The 27,521-nt window shown below is 38.6% G+C and overlaps 1 protein-coding gene across 23 annotated transcripts in view; it reads right to left on the bottom strand.

Annotated features, from left to right (window-relative positions):
* NRXN1 (neurexin 1) overlaps nt 1–27,521 on the bottom strand; it is a 1,265,182-nt gene that overhangs the window by 684,124 nt on the left and 553,537 nt on the right. For all 23 annotated transcript variants that reach the window (XM_073339213.2, XM_078852309.1, XM_078852310.1 and 20 more), the window contains 2 exons: nt 24,009–24,447; nt 7,268–7,651 (listed from right to left, as the gene is read on the bottom strand). In XM_073339213.2, the coding sequence (XP_073195314.1) occupies nt 7,268–7,651; nt 24,009–24,447 (823 nt within the window). The remainder of the gene's footprint in view (nt 1–7,267; nt 7,652–24,008; nt 24,448–27,521) is intronic.

Genomic DNA, 27,521 nt, shown 5'->3' with positions numbered 1-27,521 from the left:
GGAAGGTGTAATAATGGCTTCCTCACAAGTCACTTTACCATGGTCTTTCCAAGTGTCTCAGATGGGGTTTCACAGTGTGGAGGTGGAAGAAGTGTTTCCCAACACTGGCATTTTGAGGGAGAGATGATGCATCATCCCCCCTGCATCTCCTCCCTGCAGCTGGGTGAATTTCTATATGAAAGTTTTTCACACAAAAAATGCAGATTTGGGTAGTCCAAAACACTTTGTGAATTCGGTAAGAATTTAAGCAGGTTACATTTTGGTGACATTCCATGACCAGTGATAGTACACTGGACTGGAACTCAAGGGACATGGGTTGTACTTAAATCAGAGAATTTACGTTTAAGTACGAAAGAACAGAATTTGTCCCTTAATAGTGCTCATTCCAGACGTGTAACTATTTAAGATCCTGATCATGGATAAACTATGAGTAGTTCCAATGACTTCAATGTGTGTTTGCAAATATTTTCATTATTTCATTTTTCTTTTTATACTTTTTAAAAATCCTTCCCAAAAATCCAAAACTTTGCATAACCGGATAAAATAGTTTCATGTTTTGCAATAAGAAGTGACTTAGTTAGATTTAAAAAATACTCCAGTCAACAGGAGACTTAGTGACATGACCCAATACATCAAAATGTAAAGGAAAGATCAGTGATGTTGGATGTTAACACCCTTCTCTTCAAAAAGCAGCTTGGATGAAATAAAGCAAAAAGTGACAGACTTGAGGGGTCTCTGGGTGTACTTTCTAATAATTCTCAATATATAAATAACTACTGGATAAAATATGGATGAAAACTGAAATTGATACACTACAGTTAGGATAAATGTTTAACATGGATAAGATTCCGCCACCTTCATTCATAACAAGTAGTACTTTACTCCAGTAGGATTGTTTGAGGGGGATGTCTTCACTACACAACAAGATTAGGGTGGGAGAATCTAGCCCCACAGGATTTAGCAGGGTGCAAAGGATGAAATTGGTAGTAATTAAATAGGTAGGAGATGAGGTTATTATAACAATAGGAAACACATGACTTTTCATATAGTCCTGCGTTTGTTAGGAGTTTTTCTATTTTATTAAAAAATATACAGAGACAATTCAAACAGAGGGAAAAATACATTCAAGTGTATTTCCCCTGTGGAAAGTTCATTTAATTTAACTCCTTGCAACTTTGCATGCCTGTCCTTTCTTAGATAAATTTGCTCTTATGCATTATTCCTTGTTGTCCAGCTAAAAGTATGCACCTGTGAAAGGCTTTGCCAAGAGGCAGTTACATATTGTGATCCATGATGAAAATTAGAGATGAAGCCAAATTATATTGCTATGACATCTGCCCCTCCATCTGCTATAGTTTCCATAAACAACTAAACCAATCCATATATTATACTGATGTTTTTACTTTATGTATAACCAAGAATTTGTTACAGTGGGAAAATAAGCACATACAACCCAATTTCTGCACGTGCAAACAAAAAACTATTAACTTTAAATAGGCTGGAATGAGCATAAAATGGCTTTTGTGTCCTATGGCTTTTCCTTAGTTACTGATCTGATCAGATTACAGAATCATATATTCATAGAAATATGGGTTTGGAAGGAACCTTGTGAAGTCCAGCACCTGATACTGAGGCAGGACCAAGTATATCTAAACCATCCCAAATAGATGTTTGTCTAAGCTTTTCTTAACCTCCAATAACAGAGATTCCACAACCCCACTTGGAAGCCTACTCAGTGCTTAACTATCCTTATAGTTAGAAAGTATTTCCTAATATCTAACCTATATACCTCTTGCTGCAGATTAAGTCGATTACTTCTTGTCCAATTTGTAGTGGACACAGAGAGCAATTGATCACAGTCCTCTTTGTAACAGCCATTAACATATTTGAAGACTTACCAGGGTATCCATCCACCTTCCTTTCTCAAGACTAAAAATTTTCATTTTTTTAAATTTTACCTTTCCAAATAGGTCAGGGTTTTTGAAACCTTTTAATCATTTTTGTTGGTGCGAGTCCATAGGATAGCAATTTGTTCACATCTTTCCTAAAATATGGCACCCAGAACTGGACATAGTACTCCAGGCAAGGTCTAACCGGTGATGAGCAGAGCAGGACAATTACCTTCTGTGTCTTTCAAACAATATGTCTATTAATGCACCCCATAATGCTATTTGCCTCTTTCATGACTGCATTGTATTGTTGGCTCAAATTCAATTTGTGATCCACTTTAACTCACACATCCTTTTCTTCACTACTACCACGTAGCCAGTTATACATATTGTTTGTATTTGTGCATTTGATTTCTCCTTCTTAAGTGCAGTACTTGGAACTTGTTTTTATTGAATTTCATCTTGTTGATTTCAGACCAAGTCTCCAATTTGTCAAGGTCATTTTGAATTCTAATTGTGTCCTCCAAAGTGCCTGCAACTCCTCCCTTCTTGGTGTCATCCACAAATTTTATAAGCATACTCTCCATCCCATTATCCAAGTCATGAATGAAAATATTGAATAGCACCAGACCCAGGACAGACCCCTGCAGGAGCCCAATAGATACATCCTCCCAATTTGACAGAAAGTCATTGATAATTACTCTCTGATTACAATCTTTCAACCAGTTATGCACCCACTTTACAGTGATTTCATCTAGACCAAATTTCCCTACTTTGCTAATGAGAGTGTCATGTGGCACAGTATCAAAAGCCTTACGAAAAATTAAGTGATCACATCTACAGCTTTCCCCTATCCAATTAGCCACTAACCCTGTCAAAGAAGGAAATTATGTTGGTTTGGCATGATTTGTTTTTGACAAATCTATGTTGGCTATTACTTATTACTTTTTTATTCTCTAAGTGTTTACAAACTGTTTAATAATTTGTTCCAGTATCTTTCCAGATATAGAAGTTAGCTGACTGGTCTATAATTTCCCAGGTCCTCTTTTCCCCCCTTTTTTAAAGATCAGCACTCTGTTTGCCATTCTCCAGTCCTCTGGGACCTCACGTGTCCTCCATGAGGTCTCAAAGATAACTGTTAACAGTTCTGAGATTGCTTCAGCTAGTTCTTTAAGTACCCTAGGATAAATTTAATCAGGCCCTGCTGACCTGAATACATTTAATTTATCTGATGCCTGCTCTACATGTAAAACTTAGGGTGACCTAGCTACATCACTCAAGGCTGTGAAAAATGTTATGCCCTGTGTGATGTAGTTAGGTCAATCTAATCTCCACTGTAGATGCAGCTAGGTCGATGAATAAATTCTTCCACCAACCAAGCTACTGTTTCAAGGGGGTGTATTTACTACAGTGATGGAAACTCCCTCTGTGGCTGTAGTAGGTCTACAGTATAGCACTACAGCACCATAGCAAAAGTGCTGCTGTAGTAGTTGTAGCGAAGACCTACCATAAATATTAATTATGGGGGGAGGGATAGCTCAGTGGTTTGAGCATTGGCCTGCTAAACCCAGGGTTGTGAGTTCAATCCTTGAGGGGGCCATTTGGGATCTGGGGCAAAAATTGGGGATTGGTCCTGCTTTGAGCAGGGGGTTGGACTAGATGACCTCCTGAGGTCCCTTCCAACCCTGGTATTCTATGATTCTATGAATTTATAATATTTTTTTTGTATTGTACAGTATTGGTACATATAATAAGGATAAATGATTTCTTTGATTATTAAGGCAAAAAAAGCTTCATGGAACATAAATGTTAGTGTCATCAAATGTAAATATATGCCATGTTTGCTGTAGATATCCTAATCTCCTAACTCAGCTCAGAGCTCAGTTGTTTAACCTCAAATATTTCATTCTAACATGGTTTCCCACTTTATAAGGCTCTATTGTTTGTTCTTATTTTACTTCAATTACTTACAAAAATTATAATTGTGTTATTTATATCACTAAATACAATAGTGTATCAGTTATTGCACTCGGGTAGTAGTTATAACAACTTGTGTGGTAAAATGCCAACACACTGCTTTCAGAATCCCAAAAGCTGTAATCATATTAATGCATGACCATTCGGGATACAAATATTACTGGAAGGAGAACTGCTTTCAGTGCAGTTTCCTCTGGATAGGGAAACCCAAGGGCAGGAAATGATCCTGCCAATATTGTCCAATTCAGGACTTAATTTCCTAGCACACATAACTTCACCTACTGGGAGTGATGGTAATATGGTATTCTTACTAGCTTCCCCACAATCATATCTGGCTCTTGTCCAGCAAGTAAGAATACCATATTACCATCACTCCCAGTAGGTGAAGTTATGTGTGCTAGGAAATTAAGTCCTGAATTGGACAATAGTTGAAAATATACTAGGCGGAAAAATAACTGGAAATGAAAAGGATTCTGTGTGAGTTCTTGTGACCCGTTAAATATATTCATGACAAATCCCTATGATGAAGTTTGCTATTAAATTCTCATTTATAGATTTGCATATGTTTGTTGTCCCTGTCTCTAATGACTGAAATATGTAAATATTTCCTAGCTCTTCCTGATGTGGAAAGATATAAGTGCTATTTTTACCTCTGCCATATGTAATAGCAGAATTTTGCCACAGGGTGGTAGACCATGCATATTTAACTGAAGGTTTTTGTAATTCATCTGACAGTTTGGTTATGCCCTCTGCCAACTTCACTCCACGAGTAATAGAACAATCTGGCGACATCAAAATAACTGGCCTCTAGCCAAAGGGGCTTGCATTTTTAAAAGTCTGGGACCTACTTGTAAATGCCAATAACCTGACTTCATTTACCACAAAAGTGATGGGATTTCCTCAAGATTATATCTAGACTTTTTTAAAAACCATTCATCAGTTTTACTTTTAAACAGTAAAATCTTTAGGTGACCACTTTACCTAGCAAAATGAATTAAACTATACAGAAAAAAACTTTAGCTGCCAGTCAATAAGCTTGAAGATTAGGTTTTGGCTGGAAGTGAAGACTCTATTATGTGTCAATTGTAATATAAGATTTCACAAAATAAGAGTTCTGGCATTTAACATTTCTTGTTCAAACTGGAATAAAAATACTAAATAAGATTTTTGTTCTGGTAAACTGTTAGATCCCCACTTATCCTTACAAATAAGGATGTCAAATTTCATTTCTCTCTTTTCTTGAAATATATTAATAAAAGGCTTGAGTCTGTTCTTGTATTGTAATAAAATCACAGAAGAGAGAGTATTTGAACATAAAAGTAAAGATTTCTTATAAAAAGAGAAACAGAAAAGGAGATTTAATATTCGATTACTAAAATACAAATACTGTAACTGACAATTGTAACAAATCATGGTTAATGTACTGCAGTTAAGATTTATGCAACGTGTGTGCAAAGCACTGAAAGTGTCTTTACAGATTCTGTTTGGTGTCAATTTAAAAATAAAAGCTCTATCTGTTTGATACAAAATATTAAAATGAGCTACTCAACGTTCCTTTTCTATTATAAAACTGTGTATTGCACACAGAAAAAATTGCCATTTAGTATAAGTAGTACGTACGTGACAACACAATAGCATGAAATTCTTCTCAGTGTTATTATTGCAATATGCTACTTTTAAATATCACTGAAATGCCACTATGTTTGCAGATTATTAAAGTGTTAATTAAACTAATTAAAATAAAATAGAAATGATAACAGAAATAATCTATACTTGTAAGACCCAAATTTGTTTTCCTCCCCAATTTTTTAAAAATTAACTTGCATAGCTACTATCTGATTTTACACTCATCTTCACAGCTAAAGGTTTTATTCATTAATTTTAAATATAAATTATTTTACTACTTTTGATGAACAGTAATTTTATTCCCCTATGAACTAGAAATTTTTTTAAGCTGCAAAGATTGAATCTAGATTCCAGGGGCCTGATTTTTTCTCACTTACACTGAAGATGTGAAATCCTGGAATCACTGAAGTCAGTGGAAGTTTTGCCAAGGACTTGAATGAGGCTGGAATTCACTCATGGAATTCAAGAATGTACAGTAGATAGTGGGGTATACCAGTGTACATGTGTGGAGAATCTGACCTCATTTCAGAGTCAGATTGTTGTGAATTCAGGTTACATAGAGTCACATTTCAGTAAATTAGTAACAAGAGAAAGTACTGTCTCATGTTGTCACAAAGCTCTTCACAGCCCAGCTTGTAAAATGACAAAAGGGGGGATTTTCAAAGTCACAAATAGCAGATAGGCACCTGACTCTTACTCATCATCAGTGGGAGTTAGGCACTGTCATAAATATAAAGGGAAGGGTAAACCCCTTTAAAATCCCTCCTGGCCAGAGGAAAAATCCTCTCACCTGTAAAGGGTTAAGAAGCTAAAGGTAACCTTGCTGGCACCTGACCAAAATGACCAATGAGGAGACAAGATACTTTCAAAAGCTGGGAGGAGGGAGAAAAACAAAGGGTCTGTGTCTGTCTGTATGATGCTTTTGCCGGAGACAGAACAGGAATGGAAATATATTAATAAAATACAGAACTTAGTAAGTAATCTAGCTAGGTATGTGTTAGATTATGATTTCTTTAAATGGCTGAGAAAATAGCTGTGCTGAATAGAATGAATATTCCTGTCTGTGTGGTTTTTTTTTTTTTTTGTAACTTAAGGTTTTGCCTAGAGGGATTCTCTATGTTTTAAATCTAATTACCCTGTAAGGTATTCACCTGATTATTCATCCTGATTTTACAGAGGTGATTCTTTTTTTTTTTTACTTCTATTAAAAGTCTTCTTGTAAGGAAACTGAAAGCTTTTTCATTGTTCTAAGATCCAAGGGTTTGGGTCTGTGGTCACCTATGCAAATTGGTGAGGATTTTTACCAAACCTTCTCCAGGAAGTGGGCTGCAAGGGGTGGGAGGATTTTGGGGGGAAAGACGTGTCCAAACTCGTTTTTTTCAGGAACCCAGATAAAGTTTGGTGTTGGCAGTGGAAATCCAAGGGCAAAGGGTAAAATAATTTGTACCTTGGGGAAGTTTTAACCTAAGCTGGTAAAAGTAAGCTTAGGAGGTTTTCATGCAGATCCCCACATCTGTACCCTAGAGTTCAGAGTGGGGAAGGAACCTTGACAGGCACCTACCTGCCATTTATGCCTTTGAAAATCTCCCCCAAACTCTTTCATATGGCCACATGGCCACTTGATTCAATTTACTTTTCTGTCAATATAAAACCAGTGGGAAGAAGAGGAACAGACAATGAGGGTTATTTTTTAAAACAGTTAATGTAGTACTTGCCATTTTTAATCATTGTTAATTTCTACATTGTAGAGTCATGCACAATCTTGTGAAACCTACCTCTCTCACATGATCTGCCAAGGTAGCCTGTACCAGAACAATCACAGATATATCTATTCCACCCATCCCTGCACACACCATTGTTTTTACAGGGGTTGCTCAGGCATGGTTTTGCAGTTTCTCTTGAGCATGAGGGCTTCACTCCAGCAGTGCTTTGAATTTCAGCCATTTGTCGAATATCCTTGCTTTGGCCATCAATAAACAAGTCTCTGATGCAGCCAACGTATCCATAATTGAGAAGTGCTGTCCACACCTCTGTTGGAAAGACCAGCCCTGCTTTATTTTCTGGCAAGCCCCCAAGATACAAGTCATCATCTAGGTCTAGGATTTCGCTTTCTCCTGGTGCAGTGTAAGGTGTACGTAATGTGTTCACAGAAATGGTACCTGATAAGAAACAACAAAATGCAAGATTTTTAACATATTAAAGTGAATTCTGACAGCACTTCTTTATTCCCCGAGTCCCAAAATGCAGTATTTTCTTATTGCCAAATATCTCATACATGAAAGACCTAGATGAATGTTGTATTTACACATTTTAAAATAATAAAATGAAACATTATTTTGTGTTAAAATATCCCTTAAACACTGTCAGGAAATATGTGGTGTACAAACATTTCCACAAAGTACTGCATAAACTTAAATGTTTGAAAACCAAAATCCACATAAGGGATTTCAGGTAGATAAAATGTATTATTCGGTGCAAAAAAGTCAAATGTATTTCAGGGTGATCTTCAGAAACACCCTGTTGGTGGAACAGCAACTCTCTGCACTGCCCCCTAAATGGCTCAAGATCCCATTCTAGGGATTCTGCCTCTGAGGATTCTGATTGGTTTCAGTGGGCTTTGGATCAGACCCTTTATCTGGGAGGGGAGGGGAAGTACTCTCATCAGCTGCCAGACAGCCAATCATTAAAAAGATAGTGATGTACACCCAGAGGAAAAAAAGTCAATGCCTCAGACATTTCCATCTAAATGTGTGCTTGTTACAGAGAGGAGAGAGAGGGAAGCACAAGAGAAATCATGAAATCAGAAATATTTATTTATTTTTGCTTTCAGTTAAAAAACAAAAACAAGCCTGAAATTTTAGCTCTGCCAGTTATGCAAGAAGCCTCAAAAAAAGCCTCAGTGTTGCCCAAAATGTTGGCTAGGATGATCAATTGTCAAGATCCTCTACTCTATAAATAATTGTAAAGACCGAGGACTCCAACTGAAAGAATTGAACATACAGAACCGTAGCACATGTGTGTTAATCAGATTCAGTCCAACTGTTGCAGTAAGATTATTACAAACAAAATCTGCATGTGGATTTTAATATGATTCTGTCTTCACAATCAAGCAGGAGGTGAAATCACAATCCCCTGTAAATCACTGTATTAAAGTGAAGTTGAGGCTGAGGGAACTGGGCTTATTTAGTCTGATGAAGAGACGAGTGAGGGGGGATTTGATAGCAGCCTTCAATTACCTGAAGGCGGGTTCCAAAGAGGATGGAGCTCAGCTGTTCTCAGTGGTGGCAGATGACAGAACAAGAAGCAATGGTCTCAAGTCGCAGTGGGGGAGGTCTAGGTTGGATATTAGGAAACACTATTTCACTAGGAGGGCAGTGAAGCACTGGAATGGGTTACCTAGGGAGGTGGTGGAATCTCCATCCCTAGAGATTTTTAAGGCCCAGCTTGACAAAGCCCTGGCTGGGATGAATTAGTTGGTGTTGGTCCTGCTTTGAGCAGGGGGTTGGACTAGATGACTTCCTGAGGTCTCTTTGAACCCTAATCTTTTATGATTCTATGATTCTACGAGCCACATTATACTATATGTTACAGCAGTGTGTGTTTTATGTTTTACCCTCAGCCATGTGTTTGAAACAGTACTATGGAAAGCAGGACAGCCCAGGATCATGTTCCTCTTTAGATACAGATGCATGTGAAACACCATTCCTATTATCACTATGCAGCACAGAATCTGGAACACCTCAAGGATTATTATTGAGAATTGACTACTATGGAATGTCATTTGGAAAGGATGCACCTATATCAAATCTTGCATGCACCTATATCAAAATATGACTATAAACTGAAAGCAAAAGTGAGTCAGACAGAGATATTTGTAACAAACATTTTATTATATGAATGTTAAATTAAAATAAAATAAAATACTATATAGTAGAATGTAGGCGTCAAAAGAACAAACTAACTTTTTTTCTTTGTTTGGAATCCCCTGGCCTCTGTTACGCAGGAGGTCAGACTACATGATCACTTTGATCTCCTCTGGTCACTAACTCTATGAAAAACAACTGTTCTGGAAAGGCCACAATTTGGCATGGTCAAATACATTGCTTTCTGGGCCCCCAGAATTGTATTTATGATGGGAGTATTTTGTACTCCGATGATACAGAGTTCCAGGGGACTCATAGAATTAAAAAATGTAATGGGCAAATCTCAATAGCTCAGAATAAGCATTCAAAATTTTAGACATTTATTCAAATCATTTTGCACTGGAAATGTCCGAAGATAAAGCTCCCTTGTGAGATTTCTAGTACTTCTCATTTTAAGCTGAGTTTGGTATAATTCAAAAACAACCTCTCTACTTTTAACGGTTACCAAAAAGGATGAGGGGACAAAAAGGCTTGTGCCTTTTTTGCATCTTTATAATTGTGTATAAAAATGCTTGAAAATTTTGCTTGTCTTAAATGTTTATCCCACACTTCCTTTTGCAATATCAGGAATACTTTTCTTCTGTGTTTTGCTTGAGGTCTATTTGGAGAATTAGAAAATTGGAATGGGAGGTTCCTAAATCCCTAACTGAAGGAGGTCGGTATGTTGAATTTTTAACTAGGAGACCCTTTCTTCCACCAAAAATCCCTCAATTTTCAATCATGAGAACCTAAAGTTATTTTACTAAATCTATATTTAAGCACCCCTATCACAAGTCTTATTTCTGAGGTTCTGAGCATCCACCGTTCCCATTAAATCAAACCTCGGAAAGTCAGCACCTCTGAATATCAGGCTACCTGTTAAGGAACTAACTTTAGTGTGAAATTTTTTGCGGAAGTTTTTAGTAATCAGTTGTGTCAACCAATACACACCTGTTACCTAATTTGATACATATTAATGTAGATATGATAGTTACTGCATTATGAATAATATCCACTAAATATTAAAAGATAAAGGTTTGGTTACGGGTTGCAGAGCTTTTCTCCTTTAGGTCACTAGCTTGAATTAGACCCAGATCATTAGTGAATAAAAGCTTTCTAATGACATTTCAGTAGCCTAATATACATAAAATGAATTGGTGGTTTTACACCAGTTCCAAGTAACAAAAGCAACCAGTATAACTGGCACATTTTTAAGCATCCTTAGCAGAGAGGCCTGGGATTAACTGGACATGGAAAATGAACTATACCTCTTCACCCTTAGGGACTTGACCTTAGTCAAGGTTCAAGAAAACTGGTTGCACAACCTAGTGGAACCTTTCACTGCTCCTTCCCATGTTGTACCAGATCTGTTCAGTCTCTAGACCAGTTATTTGGCATCACCAACGTTATTTCACTGGCACTGTGGGAGCCTCAGGCACTGGTGCACCTCGGTTCCTCATATTCTCTGCCTGTGGCACATAATAGTCTAGTCTCCTGTGGGATGTAATACTTTGGTCTAATTTTGTTGCTGGCTTTAGCATATGAATGCTGGCATACTATGAGTTTGACTTCTGTATTTGGGGGGCCAAGAGGTGGGAAGGGGGTGAGGCTCCACAGGGGATCCAGATGCGGCGGGGGGGAGTGTTTTAGCAGGGCGGTCCTCTGGATGCAGTGAGTGAGGCTTGGTGGGGTACAGATTCAGGTGTGGGGGGCTTGGTGGGGTTCAGTAGCAGGGTCTTGGTGTGGGGGGTCTCTGGATGCAGGGGGTGAGGCTCAGCAGGGTGGGGATTCAGGCGTGCGGCACTTGGGAGGGAGGTCTGTATACACTAGGGTTGGGCAGATGGGGGTGCAGCTCCCCATACAGTGACCTCTCTCCCTCGCAGCTGAGGAGTGATGGAGGCAGGAAGTGGAGCGTGTGTGTGTGTGTAGCTTCCTGGAGCCAGGTCTGACCCGACCCTGGTGGCTCCCTGCAGGGGAAGTCTGACAGTCCTTCCGCCACACCCGCACAGCCAGGACTAGCAGCTGAGCACTCACCTGGGTGGGGAAGTGGCTCAGCCACCTTGCTCTTATTGAAAATGGCCCCAAACTGGAGCTCTGCTGTGAAGGTCGCTGCTCTCCTGCACTCCGTTACACAGTCCATGTGGGGAAACTGACCAGCAGGCATGGAGTGCCTTGCATCACCGCTTGTACCCCCACGCAACATTCCTCTGTGTCCTCCAAGGGAACTGCGGGGGGATGGTGAGCAGCAATGCCAGGCTCCGTGCCTGCCAGTCAGTTTCTCCATATAGGCAGTGCGGTGAGTTATTAGGATCTACTTTCCTGCCCTCCCCTTATGCAGACCACGTGGGGGGAACTGCCCAGAGCTTGTGGCGTCACCCCTGCCTCCAAGGGAAGAAAGCAGGACCAACTACCAGGGAGAAATCTGGGCACCCCCCCCCACACACACATACATTGCTTCTGAATCTTATCCAGTTTTGGGGGGGCAATTCCCCCCATGATCCTCCCAATCTCTGCCCATGGATGCTGGGTGGTTTTGGAGCCCTGTGATATATAGGAGGTCAGACTACATGACCTGCTGGCCTTAAACACTGTTACTCTATAAGCATTTACACTGCATGTTTATAACAGTTCAAATGATATCGTTATATTATACTGCAGATGCTCTTCCAAAAGTATATGTTTAATCAATGAGTGTTTAGTTATCTATATGATGACTCTAACAAAATTATTATAGGGATTTTATTTTCATACATTCCTTTTCTTATTTTTGCATGCTGCATTATTTCTAGTACATATTAAATTTAAAAAAAATATGTATTTATTCATGGGCTTTTCTGTGGAGCTCATCATTGTCTTTATTGCATACATCACACACGTATTAACACTGTTGACAACTCTATCAATATTATCAGGAGTCTCCTGATTTTAAGCTACTCGTGATGCCAGGAGAAATCTAGGGCTCTCTGGTTACTAAAAATGGTTAATGTCTCCCATGGGTCTCAATGTAAATAAAGACACAAGTTGCCCTCAAAAAGGATGGCCAATTCCTAGTCACCATATGTGATCCAGCTAAGAAACAAAGTAACCTGGGGAGTAAATCAGTCAATAAGGCTGAGGGCAGAATGATGCCAGATGAAGCAATGAGTGACAAGCACTCTTGTTTCAGTAAATAGGGTTGAACATGATAGAACCTCTTGTAGAAGAATGCAATGGGTCACCAATAAAACCTGATGACTGCGGACTACAAAATGAGATATTCTGAAGCAATAAAAGTTTGCTCTCTAATGGCAAAAACTATTGCTTTGGAGCTATATAAAGTATTCGCCTGGATAGGAGTTCTCTGGGGCACCTGGCATTGGTCACTGTTGGAAGACAAGATACTGAGCTAGATGAATCTTTGGTCTGACCCACTATGGCCGTTCTTATGATATCTTGACAGACAGATGGACTGATTTTTTCCTCAAAACTAAGGACACTGCACAAGATATAGATTATCAGTGGAAGCTCTCTGAGATCTTATGGAAATTATAACATTCAATGACCCTAAAAAAGGAAGCACAAATCCATCATGGGAGAAACAGTTATCTATGTGATCTTGGGTTTACTCCATTTTTATACCATGCCTGTGGAGCTCTCCTTATTTTGCAGAGCTTGAGAGAGGAGTTCTTCATCTACATTGCCAATATATTGCAGCATATTTGAATTATTTCGACCCAGAGATGTAGGTAGATGCTTATACCAGAATGGCAGAAGAAAAACTGTTTTAGTGGTGTCATTAAAAAAAAGGAAAGAGTAACAAGCTTCCTGTATATAGTACTATAAAATCCCTCCTGGCCAGAGGCAAAAAATCCTTTTACCTGTAAAGGGTTAAGAAGCTCAGGTAACCTGGCTGGCATCTGACCAAAAGGACCAATAAGGGGACAAGGTACTTTCAAATCGGGGGGAGGGGGGGAAGAGGTTTTGGTCTGTCTGTTCTGTGTGCTTGCTGGACACAGATCAAGGAAGCAAGCAGTCCAACTCTATTAGAATTAGTAAGTACTAGCAAGGGAATGCGTTAGCTTATTTTTGTTTTGGCTTGTGATTTTTTCTGTGCTGAGGGGAAAGTGTATTCCTGGTTTTCTTTTAGTAACTTTAAAGTTTGGCCCAGAGGGAAATCCTCTGTATTTTTTAATCTGATTGCCCTGTAAGATTATCTTCCATTCTAATTTTACAGAGGTGCTTCTTTTACATTTTTTCTTTATAATAAAGTTCTGTTTCTTTTAGAATCTGATTGTTTTTTTTTTTTTTTAGTGTCCTAACCCCCCCCCCCCCAAGTTTGGTCTGTGCAGATCTTGTTAATTCTCAAGTCTCCCCAGCAAAGGGGGTGTGGGGGCTTGGGGGGATATTATGGGGGAGTAGGATCTCCAAGTGGTCCTTTCCCTGAGTTTGTCTAAAACACTTGGTGGTGGCAGCGTTACCTAATCCAAGGTACAAGGGAGAATTTGTGCCTTTGGGAGTTTTTAACCTAAGCTGGTAGAAATAAGCTTGGGAGTCTTTCATGTGGGTCCCCACATCTATACCCTAGAGTTCAGAGTGGGGTGGTAACCCTAACAAGTGGGAAGGTGGAAGGGAAGTCTTAGAGGAAAAATATTTGCAGGGCTGAGAAATTTCAGCATTAGATTGTAAGGTGTCTGGGGCAGGTAACATCTTTTTATTCTGCTTTTGTACAGTGCCTAGTACAATGAGCTCTGGGTCCATGAGCAGGGCACCTCGCTGCTACAGTGATATAAAATAAATAAATATTAATACAGCTAATGATGAGACAGTGAGCACCCCAAGGGAAAAGGTGGTTTCTTTCACAGACTGCTTGATCACCTGGTAAGTAGAAAAGATTCTCCATGTCTCCCTGAGGCAAGGAAAACCAAGGGGGAAAACTGCTTAAAAACTTTTTTATTGACTTTTGGGTCATGAGAGAGGAAAGGGAAGACCTAGTTAAGGACTGCACTAGGTGAGCTTGTGGGATAGATCTGACTCAGAGCACTGATCCTTGATCAATGATATTTAACTTCAGAATCTAAATAAAGAAGTATTTCTTTTCCCCAATATCACCTGGAAGCAAGTCCATCCTTTAGGCTCTTGCTATGACCTTTTGGATCTCTAACAATGGGACACCCAGTCAGGTACTGTATGCATTATCTGAGGGCAGAATTTTGGGGTTTTTTTTTACTACTTTATGGATACACAATCACATGTACAGTACCAACCTGGAACACTACTTGAATGAATGGAAGACTAATTAGGATTGTTTATCTTTGGAGCACCAGGTCAATCCAACACTTCAAATAAGTAATTTCAAATACTTATTTAATCAGGAATAAGTGTTATGATTCATGAATGGTCTATTATATTATACATATTTTTATATATAAGCACCAAACAACAGGGCTTGCAATGGCTATTTAGAAAGTGCTGCTTGCAGTGAAAGACTGATTACAGTAAACCTCTAATTATATGCTCTGGTGAGATCCTTCTGCGTGCTCTCTCTTTCTCACTCACACACACATATGATAATTTCTTGTGCCTAAACCAGAACTCTTACTTTAATTCAAAATCTCAGTGACTTTTTAGCCCTTAAATGCCAGCTTACCCATGCATAACTGCTGATACAATCTGTTTTGCAGTGCTGTATACCATTGAAGGCTGACAAGAATGATACATTCTCTATCTGATTTTAATGTGTAATGATGATTTCTAAAGGATGGCAGTTTGTTAGAAAAATGCTTGTGAGGTTATCCTTGAGTATGCCAAACAGCTTAACAAAATTTAAACAATACTCAGGCCTCACAAATCAGTTATTAACCTAGCCCTAATGTGTCACAAAAACCACTGTGGGCGCAGCTGTTTCATGGTATGTTCCTACTTCTTTTACTGCAAAGTTGGCAGTATTGTAACAGCTGAACAGCCAAACATTTCCCATAGGTATCTGTTAATGAGCCTCTTCAATCATATTCATTATCTCAGCAATTTAGGTTTTATAAGTCTGTTTACAATAAACTAAGACATCCACCCACAGACATATTTCTAAACCTTGTCTCATCAATTGTGATCAGTAAAATACTGAGATTGTAACTGCAGCTGGTGCAGCTTCCTTGATCTCTATACTTACCTTACGTGGTCTATTAAGTTACTATGTGAAACCCTCATAGTTGTTTATTGGCAGATGGTGAAAATCTAAGGAAAGACTAGGCTTTTCTGGCTGTATCATATTGTCCTCTTAGTGTGCTAGAGTGAATATTATCTGATAGTCTGGTAACAGCTGTGCCAAACAAGGCTAGCTAGATGACAGAAAGGGGATAGTTGTTGTTGCTGCAGCTGAGAGTGGCTGTTTCCTGTGGCTGAGAATCAGGAAGACAGCAAAGACCAGAAAATAAATCAAAGCACTTGCTGATTCTGCTAATATTGAAGTCAAAGAAATTAGACACAGCTTTCTATTATCAGTGGGCACCACTCTGCTCTCGATTTGAAAGCCAGACAAATGTAGGAATAAAAGGTTGTAAAATATGAAATGTTATTTAACAGCAAATATGGTACTTGAGCTACTTATTCATGAAGATGGAGCACAAATTTAAAAGATGCCATGTTAGCAGTGATCGGCTCAGATAAGTAGCTAATAAGTTGGAGATCTCAAAAGATCATTCTCTCAGGAGATTTCCAGTATTCCTGGTTTGGGCTGGAATAGCATTATTGCAGAAGATTCTGCCATGCTTTCTCACACTGAGTGTTTAATAGTGAGGAGTTGGATAAGACAGCACCAAACACAAGTAGGAGTAGCAGAATCTAGCTCAGAATATTCATTTCCAGTGAGAAGAAAAAGAGGAACATACAATTTATTTTTCATGTTAATCAAATGTTTTTTTTTTCTGATGCAAATTCTGTGGTCCTTATTCAGCCATTATTCAGGCAATACTCCCATTAGATTAGATGACAGCATTGCCAATGCAAAAATGGAGTAAGAATTTCAGTATTTTTCCCACTGTAAACATTAACCAAACTTATTCAAATCACAATAAACATTTGTGTTGGGTTCAGGGTTTTAGATGAAAGTTCAGTATAGTATTAATTTTTAGGGTGGATAAAAATCAATGATTTTTTTTTAAAATCAGATTTTTTTTATTTAAGCTGGATTTTTTTGATAAAATGCTTTTTGAGGAAAAAACCTATCTAAAGATACTTTTAATTAAGATACATTATAGCTCAAAGATACCTCATCATGGAATAGGGATTATAAATTCTAATTCTATAGTATGAGACAATATATTTATGTAATGTTTAAGAAAAGTTTTGTAAATGAGTTCCAATACTTCATGGATTAGGGACCCAACCTTATGAGGTTCCACGGGCTTCTGTACAGAATATTTAGGTTAATCTTTCTATCTATCTGTCCAATGTTACTCAGTGCTCAGCCTAAAACAGTGGTTCTCAAACTAGGGCCGCCACTTGTTCAGGGAAAGCCCCTTGCGGACTGGGCTGGTTTGTTTACCTGCCATGTCCACAGGTTCAGCTGATCGCAGCTCCCACTGGCCGTGGTTCCCCGCTCCAGGCCAATGGGAGCTGCAGGAAGGGAGGCCAGCACATCCTTCGGCCCACACTGCTTCCCGCAGCCCCCATTGGCCTGGAGCAGTGAACCACAGCCAGTGGAAGCCTAAATCGGCCGAACCTGCAGACGCGACAGGTAAACAAACGGGCCCTGACCGCCAGGGGCTTTCCCTGAACAAGCGGCGGCCCTAGTTTGAGAACCACTGGTCTAAAAGATACCATCAGATATGCTTAGTTTTGCAGTTCTCAAACTGTGGATTTGTGTCTCCAGAGATAACATGCTTGTTAACAGCAAAACTGTTTAAAATAAATAAATAATATAGAGAGGTGAGAAATAACAGACCTCAACCCTATTGTCCCTCTGCAAATTTGTGTATACAGAGTCATCCCTTATCTCTCTCTAAAAAGTGCAAAGTTTTAAAAAGTTCAATGAATAGAAGATTGTTGGGGGTGAAATAGATCTGGACAAGGAGAAGAAGTCTGGAGATAAATGTGAGAAGGGAGGGACAGGCAGTAGAAACAAATGTGAAACTATTTGAGTAGCATATTCCAGAAGTCTTGAGGTCTTTCTGAGTGTCGCCTTCATTGATTTGAGATCTACCATACCATTCTCTCACTAGAAGGGAAAACTTATAATGGTAGCAGGTCATAAAAGAGACCCAGTTTGCGAATATTTTAATTAAGTTCCTCTACCTTTGGGTAAGACAGGCATGTGTGCAAAATGCACCAGTGCAACAAAGAAATGCAAGGCCTGGTTGCTCGAACAAAACAACATCATGAGAAGTGTTCCTTCTCAGGAGGAAGCTGCATTGAAGATGATGAAAGGAACATGTCTGAACATGCAGGATCATCAGGTTGGTAAACTTTTTTATTTCATACTTCTTTCTTAAGGACTACCTGTCTTTCTTCTGGACTATTCTTGAATTTCTCATGTTTGAGCAAAAAATATAGTTGTTACTCTATGTTACTATCATTTTAGATGCAGTTGTGATAAAAAATAAATAGCTGAAATAGGCAGATCTTCTTTTTACAATTTCACCTTTAAAGTAGTACTGAGTGTCAGTGAATGCAATGAGTAATACTAAATGAGCAGTATGGTAATAATAATTAAATAACTGCATTGACTTATTTTGTTTAGGAGAATCCATCCTTAACATACAAGATTCTGAAGACTATCCACCTTCAAGATCACCATCATTTTCTATAGTTTCAGAGTTATCTGCCAATGATAGTGTTTCAGTCACATCATGTATGTCACATAGCTACAGTATATCACCTGTTGTAAAAAGAAAAAAAAATCTCCATCATCCAGAAACAAACATAGATAAGTTTGTGATAAGAACCAGCAGATTACAAAAAGAGGTAATTGATGAGAAAATTGCCCAGTTTATTTAGGCAACAATCTCTCCTTTCCATATAATTGAGAACCCACACTTCATTAACATGGTTCAGTCATTAAGACCAGGATACAGTCCACCCAACAGAGCAGATGTTGCAGGCAAATTGCTGGATAAAGTGTATGAAAGAGAAATCGAGCAGTGTGCAAAAGGTCTAGAGGGTAAAATTGTTAACCTGTGTCTTGACGGGTGGCGCAATGTCCACAATGATCCTGTTGTATGACAACAGAATAAGGGAATGTCTTCCTTACAGAAACAATTGATACATCAGGAAATGCACACACAGCAGAATAATTACAAGAAGTAGCAGTAAAAGCTATAACAAACTGTGGGGAAAAAAATCAAATGTCTAGTATGCAGCTTGTTCACAGACAATGCTGCAAATGTATCCAAGATGGGAAGAAATTATTTAGAAGAGAGTGCCAAGCTAATAACATGGTTGCAGTGCTCATTTGATGCACCTCCTAGCCAAAGACTTCAGTGTTCCAGAAATAAAGGCTAATGTTGTTGAAATTACAAAATCCTTCCGTAAAACCACTTAGCAGCAGCTGCTCTGAAAAAGGTGGGAGGAACCAAGCTAACTCTCCCCCAAGACGTGTGATGGAACTCAGTAGTGGACTGTTTTGAGCACTATATCAAGAACTGGCCTAATCATCATGAGAGTTTGTGAACAAAATCATGAAAAAATGGATGGCACTGTCACAGCCAAAGTTCTCAACATTGGACTTAAGAGAAATGTTGAACACATGCCGAGTACCCTGAAGCCTATTTCTGTAGCCTTGAACAAAATGCAGGGAAATAGCTATTTTATTCCTGACACTGTTGAAATTTGGAAGGAACTGAGTGAGATCTTAAAAAGAGAACTATGCAATAACAGAGTTAAATTACAAGCATTAAAAAAACAAATGGGACAAGCTCTATCTCCAGCTCATTTTCTTGGAAATATTCTCAATACTCGGTACCAGGGTCAAACCTTAACTGCTGAAGAAGAGGAGTTGGTTCTGACATGGACATCCAGCAATCATCCCTCCATAACGCCAACTATAATAAACTTCAGAGCTAAGGGTGAACCATTCAAGAAATATGTGTTTGCTGATGATGTTTCAAAGAAAGTCACACCAGTGAACCAGTGAAAGTCACTTAAGCACTTGGATTCAGAGACTGTTGAAGTGATAATCTCACTTTTAACAGCAGTAGCTTCTTCTGCAGGTGTAGGAAGACTATTTTCTTCATTTGGACTAATTCATTCCAACTTGAGAAATCAATTGGGATCTGAAAAAGCAGGAAAGCTTGTTTTTCTTTTCCAGATTATGAACAAACAGGAACATGAGGGTGAAGACGACTGAGATAGCTGCAGAAGCCAATATTTTAAATTTCTCATGTTGACCTGGCTGACATAGTCTATTTAATTTTATTTTTAAAAAATATTTCATTTAACCATTTTATTTCAAAACAATTTTAACAAAAACAAATCTGATTTTTAAAAAAACCCTTGAATATTTAACTAAATTCAAAAATTCATATGCCTGTTTTGTTAAAATATTATGTTTGTGTTGAAGAAAAAAATCCAGAATACATAATGTTGTTGTTTTAGTTAAATAAAACAATTTAAATGTCTGTCTGGTGATGTTCTCCTCCTAATACAGCATGGCAAGAAAATCCTCCAAATATTAATGATTAACCTGTTGAATTGGAGATAGTTCACCTCCCAATGACTTCATAAATATCTGTTTCAATTACCTTTGGTAAATGAAATAACCAAACAATCATTCATTTTCTGATATAGCTGTAAAACTAATCTGATTTTTTTTCAAAATAAATCACTTTAAAAATGTATAGTGTGTACCTTCTAAAAATGAAACACATCTATCTCTGAGTTGTGAAGAATATGTACTAAGGTTATAACAACCAACAAGAATGCACTTTTATGTAGAAATCCATGATTAAATTGAGTCTTCCGGATTTGATAAATCAAATCCATCCTGCTAATTTTACACATTTTTGTTTATCCATCCCTATCTATGAGTGCCTAGGGCAAATCAGTGTTATTCTTCAAAGAGAAAAACAAACCTATAACAGACATTTAAAGTATTCATGCCTCCACCCAAATTAACTTTAGAAGTTTGGCTTAAAAGTAGTACATAATATTCAACTGCTAAGAATAAATACTACACTAAAATTATTCATGGCTAAATCTTTGCAAATAAATGGTGGTATATACATTGGTCTTCAAACTCTTTGGTATATATTGTCCCTGAAATTAACCTAGATACTTAAAACTCACCAACATTTTCCAGAGATTTACCTGGAGTTTAGCCTCACAATACCTTAACAAAAATTGTGGGCCAAAGTCTCGTACAACTATGAAAATTTAGGGGCATATCTTCAAATGTAACCATCTACACTGCATTCATTTTCTGAATAGAACTGACTCTGATTGTAGCAATAACCTCCACTTCTCAGAATTGTCCCAGGAATAGATTGTATATAGGTCAATCACTAAAGCAGTATTTAAGAAGAGAAGACACAAAATAAAGATCACAATGTAAATAATATATTACCACTGGATATTCAATCATAGTTGAGGTTTTTGGGCAGATTTGTTACCTCATGACAAGTAAATAACTAAATGACATGAGACAGCCAGAAAAGCAACCTTCTATAGTTCAAACCCACTAGAACTCAGTAACCAAATAGTTATTTTTCATAATTATACCTGGAAACCCAGGGTAGGTTAAGTTAAATTAAATTTTGGGTCCTGTCTTTTTCTGGGCTTCCCTTTTCACACCTGCAATTATGTGGGTCCAGTTTAGATCACTGGACTATCTAATATCTGATTTGCAGGTGTAATTAGTTTTTCAGCCATCTGAATTAAGTAAATTGTATCGGAAAATTAGGAACACTAAAGGCAGGCCTTGTTTGGAAAATCTGGCCCTAAAGTATATCATTACTTTTTCAGCAGAGGCCTCATCCTATACACTGTTGAGAGTCTCCTGCAAGATGCTAAGTGTCTTAATTACCACTGAATTTAGGAGCTGTCAGTACATCTCCAAGACCATCCCAAAGTATAGTTTCATAACAAGCAAATGAATAATCTATTCTAAAATCATATAGCTTTTGGAACATACAGTAAATAATAACACAAGATACGGAGAAGGAAGAAAGATAAACCAGAAACCTGGAAGTTGAAAAACAAAGGAACCCAAGATACAGAGGGAGAAATAGAGGAGGCATACAGTAGGTTTTCAACAATGGAGATTAAATAATACACCTTTGAAGTGTACATAAATTAATGATGTAGCGTCATCTAGCTGTTTTAGTTATGTACATAAACCACAGATGATTTAAGAATGCTCTTGTGTAATACATCACAAGAATTCCCTGACTGAATGAATTATAGCCTTATTATTTACTGCTGTGATGTACATTATTTCTTAGGATTTTTTTTTTAAACCTTCTAGATTCTATTTTATTCTTAGCAGACTCTTGGCATGAATCTTTACATCAGAGTTAGAAGAGGAACCATAAAAGACCTTAAACAGTCCTCTGAATAATAACTATTGTTTATTTGAGCATAAGCTTTCGTGAGCTACAGCTCACTTCATCGGAGGCATACTGTGGAAAGTGTAGAAGATGTTTTTATATACACTCAAAGCATGAAAAAATACCTCCTCCCACCCCACTCACCTGCTGGTAATAGCTTATCTAAAGTGATCACTCTCCTTACAATGTGTATGATAATCAAGTAGGGCCATTTCCAGCACAAATCCAGGTTTTCTCACACACCCCACCCCCCCACACACAAACCCACTCTCCTGCTGGTAATAGCTTATCTAAAGTGACTACTCTCCTTACAATGTGTATGATAAGCCAGATAAATCTCATAAACCAGTCGGAGAACACTTCAATCTCTCTGGTCATGCGATTACAGACATGAAAGTTGTGATATTACAACAAAAAAACTTCAAATCCAGACTCCAGCGAGAAACTGTTGAATTGGAATTCATTTGCAAATTGGATACAATTAACTTAGGCTTGAATAGAGACTGGGAGTGGCTAAGTCATTATGCAAGGTAACATATTTCCCCTTGTTTTTTCCTACCCCCCATCCTCAGATGTTCTTGTTAAACCCTGGATTTGTGCTGGAAATGGCCCACCTTGAGTATCATACACATTGTAAGGAGAGTGATCATTTTAGATAAGCTATTACCAGCAGGAGAGTGGGGTAGGAGGAGGTATTTTTTCATGCTTTGTGTGTATATAAAAAGATCTTCTACACTTTCCACAGTATGCATCCGATGAAGTGAGCTGTAGCTCATGAAAGCTTATGCTCAAATAAATTGGTTAGTCTCTAAGGTGCCACAAGTACTCCTTTTCTTTTTGCAAATACAGACTAACACAGCTGTTACTCTGAAAACTATTGTTTACTTCCTGAAGTCAACTTGTATTAAACCAACTGCAACTGGAACATAAGAAAGGTTTCAGTAGCTAACACACTAAGGAATAGATGTGTCTACACTGCAGTTAAACATCCATTGCTGGCCTGTATCAGTTGATTTGGGTGGGGTCTCAGAGCCTGGATGTCTACACAGCAGTTTTATAGTTCTGCAGTCCAGCCCGAGTCAGCTGACATGGGCCAGCCACAAGTGTTAGCTGCAATGTAGACATACCCTGTGTGACTTGAAATTTTACTGCAGAGTTAGGAGCAGCTGATGTTTTTATTACTCACGTTGATTGCAATGGCCACTAGTTAAATGTTTCCACTTTTGCTAGTATACAATTAGAACTAGGTGTAATATTTTCAGCAAATAGTAAGTTTGCTGAAAAATTGCATTTTTCAGAACAACAAATATATTCACAAATTCAGGTTGCATTTGGTGAATAGTTTCAGCTGAAAAAGTCCTGAAAATTCCAATATTTCAGAAATGTTGCGATGGTTTGTTTAGAAAATGTCAAAACAGTTTCAAATTCACAGTCAAATATTTTGTTTGACCAAAATATTTTTTTTTCTGGTTTTTCATTTCTGAAAGAAAAAACTAAAAAATTCAGTTTCACTTCAAAACAAAGCAATTTTCTTTTCAGATTTTTCCATTCAGCTACCAAACAGAAGACAAATCAATTATTTTCTGAGCTCCACATATAATACCATGTTTTGATCATGATTCATTAACATGCATATTAATTATGCAGAGGTTCACTAGCTTCATTGGAAGGGTTGGTTGTTTCTATGGGCACAGTATTCACTTTTACCATGCCGGAGATTACTTACAATTTGCTAGTGTGTTGTGATTTTTGTTGCTGTTGGTTTTTTTACACTTGCAATTCGCCATTTCAGCTCCTTCTACAAATATGATGATATAAGTGATTATCAGGAGTACGGGGTGCTCTGTTTGGTGGTTTATTTTTGTTGTTTTTACATTTTTTTGCAAGTACATGATACATTAACTTTCAAGATTTAATACTTGATTACTCAGTAAATGTTCACAAAACATATTGTTCTCTGGAAATCTTTTGAGTTTTAATAGCTGACGATGTGTAACTTCAACAGTAAAAAACAGCATATAATTACAACTCTCAAATCTTCCTGATGTTTTTAAACAGAAAAAAGAAAAGAAAAGAAGAAGCTATTTTAAAAAATTTACCTGACCGTCCATCCCGCTGAAAGTCCACATGGTACCACTCTCCATCATTCACCTTCTTTTGCAAGGCTTTTATTTTAATAGTACCTGATCCCATGTCTAACAGAAGGTAAAGGTAACCATCAAGCATCTCAATGGCAAAAAAGTCAACCTTTACCATTTGTGGGTGTTTGGCATCTTTCTGATGCCTTGGTTTTCCATGACTGAAAAGAATCAGCCCATTTGGCTCAGTTGTGCGAAAGTCAAATGATATTGACCCTGTTTTCTTGGCATTCCACTTTGGCAAAGAGATGAAAGACTCTGGTGTTTCAAATGTGATTGGATCCAAGGTTGCAACATTCTCACATTTAAATGCTACAACTCCATGAATCTTCATTTTAGGGTCTCCTTGCTTGGCAAGTCGAGATAACTCCAGTCTGACATCATTATTTTTATATACAACCTGCAAACAAAGCACAGTGGTTACAATGGTAGAATTAACTGTATTAACCAATCAAACATAACCCGCAATAGGTTCAAGTATGTCAGTCGCTAATAATGGATGCTATTTAATATATGAAAATGTACAAATATATACATCATAGAAATGTAGGGCTGGAAGAGACCTTGAGAAGTCATCTAGTCCAGCCATTGCACCGAGGGAGGACCAAGTATACCAAGACCATCCCTAACAGGTGTTTGGCTAACCTGTTCTTAAACACCTCCAATGATGGGGATTCCGAAACCACCCTTGGAAGCCAATTCAGTGTTTAGCTATCCTTATTGTCAGAAAGTTTTCCCTAATACCTAACCTATATCTTCCTCACTGCAAATTAAATAGATTACCTCTTATCCCACCTGCATTGGACATGGAGAATAACTGATCATAGTCCTCTTTGGAACAGCCATTGACATATGTGAAGACTTATCAGGTTTGCCCTGTCTTTTCTCAAGACTAAATATGCCTAGTTTTGTTTTGGTTTTTTAATTTCCTCATTGTTCAGGTTTCTGAAACCTTTTATCAGTTTAGTTTCTCTCCACTAGACTCTCTCCAATTCTTTCTTACAATGTGGCACACAAAACTGGGACACAGTACTCCAGCTGAGGCCTCAACAGTGCTGATAGAGCCAGACAATTACCTTCCGCATCTTACATATGTCAACTCCTGTTAACACACCCCAGAGAGATATCAGCCTTTTTCACAACTGCATCACATTGTTGGTTTATATTCAATATGATTCACTATAATCCCAGATACTTTTCAGCGGTATTACTGCTTAGCCAATTATCCCCCATTTTGTATTTGTGCATTTGATTTTACCTTCCTAAGTGTAGTTCATTACACTTGTCTATTGAATTACATATTGTTGATATAAGACCAATTCTCAGATTTGTAAAGGTTGTTTTGAATTCCAATCCTCTTCTCCAAAGTGTTATTAACCCCTGCCGGGTTGGCATCATCTGCAAATTTTATAAGCATACTCTCCTGGGTGTAGTGCTTTTTTAAATTTGGATAGCGGAGTGGAAAGACCCCTGTGGGATCCACTAGATGCATCCTCCCAGTTTGACAGCTAGCCATTCATAACTACTCTTTGAGTACAACCTTTCAAAAAAATGCACCCACCTTATAGTCATTTCAGACCACTTTTCCCTATGTTGCTTGGGAGAATGTCATGTGGGACTGTCTGAAAAGCCTTATTTAAAATCAAGATATATCACATCACAACCTAGACAGCAGTGACCATGAGATGGTGCAGTTCAGGATCCTGACAAAAGGAAGAAAGGAGAGTAGCAAAATACGGACCCTGGACTTCAGAAAAGCAGACTTAGACTCCCTTAGGGAACTAATGGGGAGAATCCCCTTGGAGGCTAATATGAGGAGTCCAGGAGAGATGGCTGTATTTTAAAGAAGTCTTATTGAGAGTGCAGGAACAAACCATCCCGAAGTGCAGAAAGAATAGCAAATATGGCAGGCGACCAGCTTGGCTTAACGGTGAAATCTTTGGTGAACTTAAACTAAAAAACGAAGCTTACAAGAAGTGGAAATTTGGACAGATGACTAGGGAAGAGTATAAAAGTATTGCTAGAGCACGCAGGGGTGTAATCAGAAAGGCCAAGGCACAACTGGAGTTGCAGCTAGCAAGGGATGTGAAGGGTAACAAGAAGGGTTTCTACAGCTTTGTTAGCAACAAGAAGTTCAAGGAAAGTGGGACCCTTACTGAATGGGGGAGGCAATATAGTGACAGATGATGTGGAAAAAGCTGAAGTACTCAATGCTTTTTTTCCCTTGGTCTTCACAGACAAGGTCACTGCTGCACTGGGCAACACAGCATGGGTAACAGGTGAGCAGCCCTCAGTGGTGAAAGAACAGGTTAAGTACTATTTAGAAAAGCTGGACATGCACAGGTTCATGGGTCCAGATCTAATGCATCCAAGAGTGCTGAGGGAGTTGGCTGATGTGATTGCAGAGCCATTGGCCACTATGTTTGAAAATTTGTGGCAATCGGGGGAGGTCCCAGACGATTGGAAAAAGGCACATATAGTGCCCATATTTAAAAAAGGGAAAAAAGAGAACATGGGGAACTACAGACCAGTCAGCCTCACTTCAGTCCCCGGCAAAATCATGGAGCAGGTCCTCAAATAATCTATTTTGAAGCACTTGGAGGAGAGGAAAGTGATCAGGAACAGTCAACATGGATTCACCAAGGGCAAGTCAGGCCTGACCAACCTGACTGCCTTCTATGATGAGATAACTGGCTCTGTGGATATGGGGAAAGTGGTGGATGTGATATAGCTTGACTTTAGAAAAGCTTTTGATATGGTCTCCCACAGTATTCTTGCTAGCAAGTTAAAAAAGTATGGATTGGATGAATGGACTATAAGGTGGATAGAAAGCTGGCTAGATTGTAGGCCTCAACGGGTAGTGATCAAAGGCTCCATGTCTAGTTGGCAGCCGGTATCAAGTGGAGTGCCACAAGGGTCGGTCCTCGGGCCGGTTTTGTTCAACATCTTTATTAATGATCTGGATAATGGGATAGATTGCACCCTCAGCAAGTTCGCTGATGACACTAAGCTGGGGGAGAGGTAGAGACACTGTAGGGTAGGGATAGGGTCCAGAGTGACCTAGAAAAATTGGAATAATCATAGAATATCAGGATTGGAAGGGATCTCAGGAGGTCATCTAGTCAACCCCCTGCTCAAAGCAGGACCAATCCCCAATTTTTGCCCCAAATCCCTAAATGGCCCCCTCAAGGATTGAACTCACAACCCTGGGTTTAGCAGGCCAATGCTCAAACCACCGAGCTATCCCTCCCCCCGCCAAAAGGGATAATTTGGAGGATTGGGACAAAAGATATCTGATGAGGTTCAACAAGGACAAGTGCAAAGTCCTGCACTTACGATGGAAGAATCCCATGCACTACTACAGGCTGGGGACTGACTAGCTAAGTGGCAGTTCTGCAGAAAAGGACCTGGGGATTACAGTGAACGAGAAGCTGAACATGAGTCAGCAGTGTGCTCTTGTTGCCAAGAAGGCCA

The sequence above is a fragment of the Lepidochelys kempii genome, chromosome 3, assembly GCF_965140285.1.
Source record: "Lepidochelys kempii isolate rLepKem1 chromosome 3, rLepKem1.hap1, whole genome shotgun sequence".
Classification (NCBI taxonomy): Eukaryota; Metazoa; Chordata; order Testudines; family Cheloniidae; genus Lepidochelys; species Lepidochelys kempii.
Note: the sequence above shows the minus strand (reverse complement) of the source record. Positions and strands in the feature narration are given on the sequence as shown.